We start from the raw sequence: 12,547 nt of genomic DNA, 5'->3' as shown, positions 1-12,547 counted from the left end.
CCAAAAGTTGCTGTCCGTCACCATCCTCAAAGATTTCAAAACGGAGCTTGCAACGTTTTTTACTCTGGCGGATCCTCCAGACACTCATTTAACCCGAAATTCTTTCTGGGTGCCGGACAAAAAAAAAAAATCTCTCTCTCTCTCCCTCTCCCTCTCTCCCTCCCTCCCAGCGGTTCCTTTAAATTTCCTCATTTTCTCAACTGATGTGAACGGATGCCAAAGGATCCGTTTTTAGACAGATCCTGTGGCATCCGTTCACATCAGTTGAGAACGGATCCGCTTGTCTGACTTTTTGGCGGATTTGAACTGATGCAAAAAACTGAAGTGTGAAAGAGGCCTTAGCCACAACCAGATATGAAAACAATGCAGAAAATGTATAATGGAAATAATTTAACTTTTTGAATTTGTACCCAACTTCTGCTATTAGTGTATGAATATTGATGTAAAATTCTGATCAGAATGCTGAAAGGTGAACATGTCATGCAATCCTGCTTAGGTCAATACAGATTTAGTACACTTGTTTTTACATTCAAATGAGCATATTGAAAATGAAAGTATGTTATAAAGTTGAAGAACATTTTGTTTATACACTTTTTATTGTAATTGTATAGCATAAATTATTATTTGTTAAAAAAAATCTACATAGGTTGATGGTTTTATTTTAAAGTTGGTTATGTAGGTGGACATGAACAGTGGCGAGGAGCTAATATGCTGAAATTCGAATTCAGCAGTTTGCATGAATTTGTCCAGAAAATTTGATACACATGGAATTTATTCACTGCAAATCGTTTGTACCTTATGCTCTGGCATCTTGAGAGTCCTCGGAGCATAATAAATGTAGGGTTAAAAAAAAAAAAGAAAAATTCAGAGGCCAACACTGCAGATTGTAGATAATCGAAGAGGATGGCACATTTTGCAGAGGACTAGACATTGAACGGAGAGGTGAAGTGTGTTTTGCTTTTTTGATTTGGGACACTTTATATTTTTTTTTTGTAAGATTCATGTGTAAATTCAATTCACCGCAAGCCAATTCTCTAATCTCTAGTGAACAACCCTGATAACTTTCATGTAGTACAGTAAAGCTTTTCTGATATTCTTGTAGCAGTCATCTTTCCTGTGTACAGAAATAATTTTCTTTCTCCTGTCTTGTTTCATTTCTCTTCCATGTGGTGCCATTGCTGACAAATATGAAATGGGAAGGGGTTTTCTTTGTTAGGTATTGACCTTCTATAGTCACCCATCTGCTGAACACCTTTGCAAAGAATCAATCTTTTATCGTAGTGAAGCCCATACAAATAACCACACTTCTTGTTTCTATATTACCACCAAGTTTCACTGTAAATTATTAATGCACACTGATGACTTTTTATGGGAATTATCCAGTTATGCTAACATTTGTTTATTTTCTTACAGGTTGTTCAAGTGTTAAATGCTGATGCCATGGTGGTGAAGCTAAACTCTGGAGAATTCAAAACCATTCATCTTTCCAGCATTAGGCCTCCCAGACTTGAAGGTGAAGGATCACAGGTAAGGACTGTTCTTTCTCTTTGGACCTACGTTGATAATTGCAGCGGTTCTACATCTGTAGTAGTAGGGCTGAATTTAGCATTTACATTTCACTACGTGTGGTTTTGTCCAAGGCGGTTGGTTTGTACATAAGAGTAAACTTGATGGACCATGTGGTCCTTTTATGTTTTCAATCCTCTGCCTCTCCAATACCAAACAAAGCCTGTGGTTAGCCATGGCACTGTTTCTGGCAGAAAGCAGCCCTGTTTTTCTAAAGTTATACAAACAAGCCTTTTACTACAATCTGATAAACGTTTTTTAGCATTTTGAAATACTGGCAAGCCATGCATTTCTGAAATGGAGGAGGAGACGTGCCAAACTCCTCTAAATAGAGTTATACTTTATCAAATGTGTGCAAACTAAAGTGCGTTGTGTCACTTTGATAAGGTTGGCTCAATGTGCTTTTTTGTGCCAACTCCTTCCCATGACTATTTAGTAAATGTGCTTGAATGTGTGAGCACATGTTCTATTTAATGACTTTTTATGTTGCAAAAGCTTTAAATCCAGAACCTATGTACGGTATTAACAAATATTTAAAGTAGAACATATGAATTACTCACCTTGACACTAAGTTTATACGCCTGGAGCAAATCTTGCAGATTCCGTAGGGTAAGATAAGTTTTGCTGCAGATGATTGAGCCTTGGCTTCAAATGTGCTACATCACCATTGTTATGTTCTTCTAGAAAGTAAGATCCAATCTCTAGCTTCCAAATCAAAATCTGTGTAGGACTGAATACTATACAGCACAGTAACTGGTTATAGATGAGCTTCTAGTTTATATAACTATAATCTTATAATAAATTACTATTGTGTGAATAACCGCTCATATATATCTACCTATTAATTGTGTTCCATCATAAATTGTACCCGCAGATGGCCAGTGGCATGAGTAGGTAGATGCTAGAAACCTTTCCCACTCCTTGTTTATTTTCCTAGTGCACCCACTCCAGCATCCAGTAACATCGCAATGCTAATTGCCATTTAATAGCTCTGGACTGCCGTTTGGCTTCTTGCTGCATACCCTGCTATAATTATAATTGGCTTTGGTTGAATACCCTTCATTTTACTTATTCCAAGCTGAACTGTTGTGAGGCTGGAAATCTGTACTCTGTTCTTTGGCGCTTTCTCACTCATGCTGATGTACATTCAAATTACTTCAAGCGTTTTGTTTCAATCTCTCATGCAGTATTGTAGCTCCCTTTCTTGGTTTTAAACAAGCAAACATATTACACAGTAAGGGCAGTTTCTAGTTCAGTCATTTGGGCACACTTTGTAACAAACTTTGAGAGCCTCTATCCATGCTTGTGAATCGATCCTAAAGGGAAGCTGTGATCATACATGCCATCTTTTATCGGTCTCCTAAGTGTTCTATAACAAGGTAGTCGCTTTCTAAGGCCATGTTCACAATATCAGTATTTGGTCATTATTTAACATCAGTATTTATAAGCCAAAACCAGGGGAGGTAGAATCGGAGGGAAACTTTTAATAGAAACACGTCATCACTTCTGTATTTATCACCCACTCCTAGTGTTGGCTTACAATTAGGCTGCGTTCACACGTCTCGTTTTTTTTCACGTCGGTTTTAAACGCGTGATTTTGCAGCGAAAACGCGAAAAATAAGCATCCCATGCAATCCTATGGGATTCCGCAATGCTGTGCTAATGCTGCGTTTTTTCTGCAGCGGAATTGCTTCGCGGTAAAAAACGCAGCATGCTTATTAATTTAGCGGAATCGCGGCGATTCCGCCCACATAGGAATGCATTGTTCTGCTTACTTTCCGCTTGTGGCTGTGCCCACCATGCGAAAAGTAAGCAGAACATTTGCGGATGGTACCCATGGTCCGGAGGAGAGGAGACTGTTCTCTGGGCTGTGGATACCATATCCCTGTAAAAAATAGATTTTAAAATAAAAAATATTGTTATTCTCACCTTCCGGCGTCCCGCACAGCCTTCCCGCCTCTCTCCATGCTCTTGGCATCTTCCAGTCCCAGTAATCCTTTGTGAGAATGACCGCGATGACGTCGCGGTCTCGCGGGAGCGCGACATCTCGTGATCATTCGAGCAAAGGATTACTGGGACCGGAAGATGCCGGGAGCATGGAGAGAGGCGGGAAGGCTGCGTGGGACGCCGGAGGGTGAGAATAACAATATTTTTTATTTTTTTAATTATTTTTTACATCCTATCTTTTACTACTGATGCCGCATAGGCCGCCTCAGTAGTAAAAAGATGGTCACACTTGTCAAACGCTGTTTGACAAGTGTGACCAACCTGTCAATCAGTTCTCCAAGCGATGCTCCAGATCGCTTGGAAAATGCTAGCATTCTGCAAGCTAATTACACTTGCAAATCGCTAGTTTTTCCGCGGGAATTTAAAATGCGATTTTCCCGCACAATGGAATTCCGGAATTCTCGCGGTAACTTCCGCGGGAGTTCCGCTACGTGTGAACGTAGCCTTACTGATGTGAAATATTGACCAAATAGTGTGAACATAGCCTAAAGATGTAACTCAGAAATGGACTTAAAAGGAAAAAATCAGTTATAAAGTAATTTGTGGAATCTGTAATCTGTATAGACTCAAAGGGGCAGTCCTGTTAGCAGCATCCGGCGCATGTGCGGTGAATCGAAGTACTGACCGTTGCTTCATATACGCATGTGCGAGATGCCACTGGATGTAATCTGTCGGGAGACAGCCAGTGGGTTCTCATACACGTTAGATGGGAACATTTTGAGGTGCTCTGCTGATGTCTAAATTAGAGGTTCTGCCATCAGCTCCGAGTGCAGATTCCATCATTTTTACAGGAAACAGCCTTTCAGGCAGTAGTGGTTGCATACGATTTTAACAGAAAAATTACATTTTTTTATCATAGGAAATTGTACATGGTCTTGTAAATTTTTATACCGACTGATGTATAAAAAAAACTGATGCCATATGGATGAAAATACAAATGAAAAATTGCCTGTTTTTTTTCTTTTTTTAATTTTCTGGATGATTATCAAATTGGTTTTTATATTCTTCTTTTATCTTAGCCTTAAAGAGGACCCATCACTTACTGAAATTGAGTCAAATACCTTTAAAATAAATTCCTGATCTTCAATGATTCTGCTGCTGCTTTCTGTTTGGATTGCTTTGATCCATTGCAGAGATATTCACATTTTGTTTCTTCTGGATCACAATGTGTGAAATCTCTACTTGCAGAACAACTAGGCGTTTCTTCACAGTCTTCCTGGGGTTGAGCGTCTTCAACTCTCCCTCCTAGCTGCTGCCAATCACAGCTCAGCAGCTGATCTATCATTACATTAGTCCCTGCTTAGTTGGACTACAAGCAGAGATTTCACATATTCCACCCCAGAATAAATAATTGTGAATATCTTGGCAATGGAGCGCCACAGCGCAAAATGGAAAAGGGCATCCTTATTGAGGGAGCACTGAGAGTTTCACAAGATGTTTAGCTCTAAATTTTTAAGCAAGTGACCTATCCTCGTTTAAAGAAGCCACTTACAATCATTTTTTGTATTCATTAAAACTGTGTAAATGTGCATGTGGTTTAGTGTATTTGTGTTTATATACTTGCAGATTGCCCCTGTTCTTTTCTGACTCATGTGACTTCTAGTCTGACATGCTGGCTTACACTGGGCTCTGTGAGCAATAAGTGGCTTTTACATCGTAGGACTATGTAGCCTCTTTCTGACACTTACATTGTAAAAAAAAATCACTTCCGGTTCCCACTTAAGCCCTAGTGTGAGGTGAGCCGGCAGTTGGGAATAGTGTCCACGTGACTTAGAAGAGGACCGGAGCACTGCTGGAAACCGGAAAAAACGGCGCACTGTGAGTATATTAATATCCATAGTCCGTAGACTATAACGGGTACATGTTGTATCTGTTAAAAATACAGAGCATGCACAAGCAACATGGACATCTGAAAGAGGCATACAGGTGCAGAAAATCTGCAAAATAAAAAACTCACCAAAAGCTCATAGTGGGGGGGGGGCAGTGTAGCATTTAGCAGATGGACTGTATCTACCAGCACTTTTACTTTTATTCTAGGCCCTACTTATAAGAGATTGAAGGCCTTATTCACACTTGCTTTGAAGGTGTTTCTAACGTAGTTGACTATTCTGCTTTCTAGTACAGTATAGTTTTAGTTCTGTGTGATGAAGAGACCCCCTAACTAATGATGGATACTAATGTTGGAGAGGTGTGCGCTCTGCTCTAGTACTGGTATCTATAACAACTGTATACGATTCACTTATTTGGACGTTCTTTTGTGTCTTATCAAGACGGCTTGTTAAAAGCCAGCTAATGATGTGGACAGGTGAAATACGGTCTTGGTAAGTGGGGATAAGTTTGTCAAACCAATTATTCTTTAGGACTCACTGCAAAAAGATCTTCTACACAAGCAGAGTGTCATATAGAAGAGTGATCCGCTGCTTCCAATAACAATGTAAAATCCGCCAGCTTTGATTCAACAACCATTAGTTTTGTTAAATGTTGAGGAAGCCCTGAAGGAGTAAATATTTATGGAGAGCTGCCATTAACATTTTAAGTGATTAAAGCTGACCTTGAATGTGTTTCTCTTGTCATTTCATAATGGCTGAACTGCGGCAACAGCAAAATACCTCTCTACAAAACTGACAGCTATCAAAGCTCCACTGTTCAGGCCTTCTGTATTAACAGCAAATGCATAACTAATTTGGGTGAAATTTTCATTGTAACTTGATCAGACCACTTTCACAGAAAAACAGCTAGCCATTAAAATAGAGACGGAAATTTAGTGTCAATTTTTGAGCCGAATATGGACATATTACTGAGATGTCTTAAAGAGGGGGCTGCATTTGATTAGGAAAAATAGGTCTGTTTCTGTTCTAATAACCATGTATTGGTCCATGGGCAAGATTTGCACTGTTTGTGAGAAAAGTAGCATATCTTGTAGTAAAAAAAAACAAAACTAAACACAGGTACGTTCACGAGTACTGTAACAGTTTTAATGTGCAGCATGGTGGCTCAGTATTTAGCATTGCATCCTTGCGGTGCTGAGGTCCTGGGTTCAAATCCCACAAAGGAAAATATCTGCAAGGAATTTGTATGTTCTCCCCATGTTTGCGTGGGTTTCCTCCAGGTTCTCCGGTTTCCTCCCACACTTCAAAGACATGCTGATATGGAATTTAGATTGCGAGCCCCAATGGGGACAGTGCCAATAATGTCTGTAAAGCGCTGTGGAATTAATAGCTCTGTATAAATGAGTATAATACATAAAATAAATAATGTGTTTCATGTCTACGACCCAGTCCATTAGCCACATCAGTAATCTGTGACCGCTGGACAGTAGCTGTGATGGTATCCGTGGCCCTTCTTATTAGTTGGCCAGGCGCTAAGTCATCGTTTCAATGTGATGTACATGTTGCATCGCACCAGGCCGAGTAATGAAAAAAGACATGGTTGCTGGCAGATAGGAGGTGGTTATCAAGGTTCCTGTTCATCAGCAACAGATTACTGATGTCGATGTTCGACTGGGTTGTTCATATCGTTAGACACCAAATCTACAGTTAACACTTCCCATGTTATATTTATTCTAGTCATTATTTTATTTAACAGCCTTTGGCTCAATCTCGAGTCAAAGCATCTTAATGGATGAATGCTCTGCAGGAAGATCACTCTTGTGCAAGCCTAGATAGGTCTACCAGGGTCTTCTCTGCTGTTACCTTGATGGTATCTCTATATTACCTCTGCTTCCTATATAGCCTCTCTAACTCACCTCTTCCTCTTTCTGACCACAACCTACTTACATTCAGTTCCCTCTCCTCTCCAGGTCCACAGTCCCCACCCCACAAACTTGCACACCCTCGCAGAAATCTTAAAACACCTCAATCTACACTCACTGTCTGAATCCCTCCTCCCTTTTACAGACATACGGTAAGTTCCCTACACAGTGCGGATGCCGCTCTATATAACACCACAATAGCTGTATCTTTGGAATCAGTTGCCCCTCTCATACATACCAAAGCTTGCAAAATCAACAGACTGCCCTGGCACACCAGCCTGACCAAATAACTGAGGTGATCTTCCAGGGCTGCTGAGCAGAGATGGAAAAGAACCAACTTCAATGAGGACTTCATCACATTCAAACAGTCCCTCACTACTTGCTACACTCGCTGCACCAAAAGAAGCCTACTTCTCATCTCTCACATCCTCCCTGTCTCACAATCATAAACAGTTATTCAACACCTTTAATTCTCTCCTCTGTCCCCCAGCACCTCCTCCCTCTCTACTCATCTCAGCTGAAGACTTTGCCTCATTTTTCAAGCAGAAGATTGATAACATCAGAGACAGTTTTGGTCAACAACCTCTAGAGCTCTTCCTCCTTACTGCCCAGCCCTCCTCCTCCAAAACCAACTTCACCATTACAGAAGATCGACTCTTCACTCTACTCTCAAGATCACATCTCATCACTTGTGCACTTGACCCGATCCTATCCTACTTCATCCCAAACCTCACCACAGTCTTCATTCTAACCCTAACCTATCTCTTCAACCTATCACTAACAAATGGTGTTTTCCTCTCAAGCTTTAAATATGCTTTAATCATCACACCTATCCTCAAAAAGCCCTCTCTTGACCCATCCTCTGTATCTAGCTATCGCCCTATATCGCTTCTCCCGTATGCCTCAAAACTACTGGAACAACACATCCATTTTGAACTGTCCTCTTCTTGCTCCCTCTTCGACCGCTTATAATCTGGCTTCCTGCCACACCACTCCACTGAAACTACCCTAATTATGGTCACCAATGATCTATTAACCGCCAAGGCCAAGTGACACTACTCTGTCCTCCTCCTCCTGGACCTGTCCTCTGCCTTTGACCCAGCGGACATTCCCTATTACTACAGACCCTCTCATCTCTTGGTATCACAGACTTGGCCCTATCTTGGATTGCGTCATACCTAACAGACCGGACATTCGGCGTCTCCCACTCTCACACCACCTCCTCACCGCGCCCCCTATCTGTTGTCGTCCCGCGAGGTTCAGCCCTAGGGCCCCTGCTCTTCTCCATTTACACCTTCGGCCTCGGACAGCTCATAGAATCTCATGGCTTTCAGTATCACCTCTATGCTGATGACACACAGATCTACATCTCTGGACCAGGTATCACCTCCCTACTAACCAGAATCCCTCAATGTCTGTCCGCTATTTTATCCTTCTTCTCCGTTAGACTTCTAAAACTTAATATGGACAAAACAGAATTCATCATCTTTCCCCCTTCTCCTGCAACCCCTCCCCCACGGACCTCTCCATTAAAGTAAAAGGCTGCCCACTCTCTCCAGTCCCACAAGCTCGCTGCCTCTGTGTTATCCTTGACACTGATCTCTCTTTCAAACCACATATCCAAGCCCTTTCCACTTCCTGCCGACTTCAACTCAGAAATATTTCACGGATCCGTACATTCCTCAACCAAGAATCTGCATAGCGGCGCTATGGATTATGTGTGCGCCGGCTGACGTCAGCACAGGGCGACGGTGTCACGGCGCTGGGTGCTACGCCGGCCGGCTTTTCTCAAGCGGTCGGCCGGCGGTCGCAGGGGGGAGGGGAGGAGACCCCACCGGCAGAGGCTGCATATAATCAAGGACCAGCGGCGGGGGAGACGGTGGAATATGGAGTCGGAGCAGGAGAGATCGCTGTCTCTTCCTCCCTCACAACCCTCAGGCAAACATGGAAGCCGCTCAAGCAGCAACCGCCCCAGCCGCAGATCGGAAGAATCCTCAAGGTCCAGAGAGCACAGGTCACGTGCTCCGACGCAACCTCCTAGTCCGGTACCCTTGATTACGGGTGGTGAGTTATCTTCGTGAATGCTAGCATTTATGTTAATAGGGATTCGCTGTTGTATGCTTTACCCTTTAGGAAAGGCCCAAAAAAGCAGGAAGCAAGAAGAAGAATATGGAATGGTGCTATATGTAAAACTCCCCTAGCAAGAGACTGGCAGAAAGATCTCTGCGCCTCTTGCATTCAGCGAACCATGGCGGAGGAAGTGCCTAGTTTCGCAGCCTATTTGATAGATATCCACCCTCAGGTCAGAAATGGAGGGTTCAATTAAGACCTTATTAAAAATAGGGAAGAAAAGTAGGAAGAACCCCCCCCCCCCCTAGTTCTCCCTCAGATTCCTCATCAGCCTCGTCTCATGCGGAACAGGCATCCTCCTCAGAGTCCTCAGACAGTGACACAGGGGGTAAGCCATGTTTCCCTGTAGAAGACACAGATGCTCTCCTAAAGGCCCATTAGAACCACAATGGGCCTACAGGAAGAGAAGGCGGCTAAAACCCTAGAGTATGTCATGTTTGGGGGGCTTCAAGAGAGGAAAAAACGGACCTTCCCAGTGAACGAGAAGGTCCAAGCGCTTATTGAGAGAGAGTGGAGGAAACCCGAAAAATCAGGGGCCTTTCCGTCCACCTCTAAGAGACGATACCCCTTTGAGCACAAGGATGCGGAGATATGGGACAAAGTCCCAAAAATAGACGCAGCACTATCCAGGTCTTCTAAAAGTCGGCCCTGCCCTTGAAAGATTCAGGGGTCCTTAGAGACCCGCTGGACAAAAAGGCGGACTCATATTTGAGGCACGCGTGGGAAGCGACAGCAGGAGGACTAAAGCCGGCGATAGCAGGCATCTGCACGGCACGCTCCCTTATGATCTGGCTGCAGCAGTTAGAAGACAAGCTAGCATCAAAGGTTCCCAGAGAGAAGATATTAGCAGATATGTATCTCTTGCACGGGGCAGCAGCTTTTTTGGCAGATACCTCGGCGGACTCTATGAGGTTGACAGCTAGGGCAGCGGGACTATCAAAGGCTGCCAGACGCGCATTATGGCTTAAGGGCTGCCCGGGTGACCTACAGTCTAAAGCTAAATTGTGCTCTCTCCCCTGCGATGGTCGGTTCTTATTCGGCAAGAAATTGGACGAATCCTGGAGAAGGCAAGCGATATAAAAAAAGGCTTCCCCAGGTTCCCGGCGGAACAGAGAAGACAGCGCTTTCAGAGGGGAAGATTCAATAGAGGGCTTCCTCTGGCCAACAGGAGAAGATGGGAGGATAAAAGGAAAAAAGAATCGGGATTTATGTTTGGTGGAGGCACCTCCACCTCAAAGAAATCGCCACAATGACGCCAGTATTCCAGTAGGTGGGAGATTGGCACTCTTTTTCCATGCCTGGGATAAGATCTCCTCCAATACCTGGATCCTGGGCATCTTAAGAGAAGGCCTGAGGATCCCCTTTGTGCGCCCGCCAAAACCCGTGGTCGTCATTACACTCATCAGGAAGATGACCGAAGAACAGTTGGTCTTAGAAGCGGAGATCTTGAGCCTGGTAGACAAGCGGGTACTTTACGAAGTCCCAAACACACAGGAAGGAAGGGGGTTCTATTCACCCCTTTTTCTGATAAAAAAAACGGATCAATCATTCAGGACGATTATAAACCTCAGACGGCTCAATCGGTGGATAAGAAACCAGACCTTCAAGATGGAGTCAGTGGCTACGGCCGTAAAGCTACTACATCAAGATTGTTTTATGGCCGTAGTCGATTTTAAAGGATGCATATTATCACATCCCTATCCTTCCAGATTATCAAAAATACTTGAGGGTAGCGCTTTATATCCAAGGCGTACTGAGGCATTTCCAATTCAGAGCTCTTCCATTTGGCATATCCATAGCCCCGAGGATTTTCACCAAGGTCACAGCGGAAGTGATCTCCGGATTCACAATACGGTCATAATACCATACTTGGACGATTTCCTTATAGTGGGCAGCTCAGAGGACCACTGCACGGCACAGTTGAGCCGGGTGACCGACACCTTGCAAGAATTAGGGTGGATAATCAATTTCAAAAAATAAAAACTACAACCCCTAATAAAACAGACCTTCCTGGGATTTATGCTACATTCGGAACGGCAGGCGTGTCTGCTCCCAGAGACCAAAACAGAGAAGGTACAGAATCTGGCATTGGCGGCCCTAAATCAACCATGTATGACATTGAGAAAGGCTATGTCCCTACTAGGTACCCTAACGTCCTGTATTCCGGCGGTCAGGTGGGCTCAATTTCACACCCGACAACTCCAGGGGGAGATATCAGCACAAAGATCGCTAAAATGGCGTTTAGAAGGAAAGCTGGAGCTTTCCTTAAAAAGCAGAGACTCTCTCAACTGGTGGCTGGACGGTACAAATCTGACCTCAGGAATACCTTGGGACAGACAGACGACAGATGTGATTTTAACAGATGCAAGCTCCTCAGGATGGGGGACACACCTAAGGGGCCTCGTGGGCCAGGGCTCCTGGACACCTCAAAAAATGGGGGCATCTTCCAACCTAAGGGAACTGTGGGCAGTGAACAAGGCCCTAAGCCACTTGATTCCGCTACTCAAGGGTCGCAATGTACGCATCATGTCGGACAACAAAGTAACAGTGGCGTACATCAACCACCAAGGAGGGACAAGATCACACTCCCTAATGAAAGCGGCGAGCGACATTCTGAGCAGAGCAGAGCAACAGCTACACTCCTTGACAGCCTTACACATAAAAGGGGCAGAAAACATAGAAGCAGATTTTCTGAGCCGCAATGCCCTGTGGCAAGGAGAATGGGCGCTAAATTGGTCCATTTTGCAAAAAATAACGCAGCTTTGGGAGAAACCAGTAGTAGACCTCTTTGCCAACAAGCGCAACAGGCAAACAGAAAGGTTTTGCTCTCTAAACCCGAGGGAAAAGCCATGGGCAGTGGACTCATTGCACATTCAGTGGAACTTCAGGCTAGCTTATGCGTTTCCCCCCCCCCAGTGGCTCTGATCCCAACAGTTGTCAGGGTGATTCTAATAGCACCATTTTGGCTGAAAAGGCCCTGGTTTTCTCTACTACAAAGAATGTCCCTCATGTCCCTCTCCGATCCATGGGTTCTGTCAGAAATCCCGGACCTACTAGCTCAAGGCCCAATATTCTACGCGCAGGTCAAAGGAT

At 43.8% G+C, this 12,547-nt stretch overlaps 1 protein-coding gene across 2 annotated transcripts in view; it reads left to right on the top strand.

Annotated features, from left to right (window-relative positions):
* The window catches only part of SND1 (staphylococcal nuclease and tudor domain containing 1), a 956,786-nt gene that overhangs the window by 148,605 nt on the left and 795,634 nt on the right, over window positions 1–12,547 (top strand). For both annotated transcript variants that reach the window (XM_073579241.1, XM_073579240.1), the window contains exon 10: window positions 1,414–1,527. In XM_073579241.1, the coding sequence (XP_073435342.1) occupies window positions 1,414–1,527 (114 nt within the window). The remainder of the gene's footprint in view (window positions 1–1,413; window positions 1,528–12,547) is intronic.

Source organism: Dendrobates tinctorius, unplaced genomic scaffold (genome assembly GCF_039654945.1).
Source record: "Dendrobates tinctorius isolate UK_male_01 unplaced genomic scaffold, ASM3965494v1 ptg000062l, whole genome shotgun sequence".
Taxonomy (NCBI): Eukaryota; Metazoa; Chordata; class Amphibia; order Anura; family Dendrobatidae; genus Dendrobates; species Dendrobates tinctorius.
This window is presented reverse-complemented; position numbering and strand designations above follow the sequence as displayed.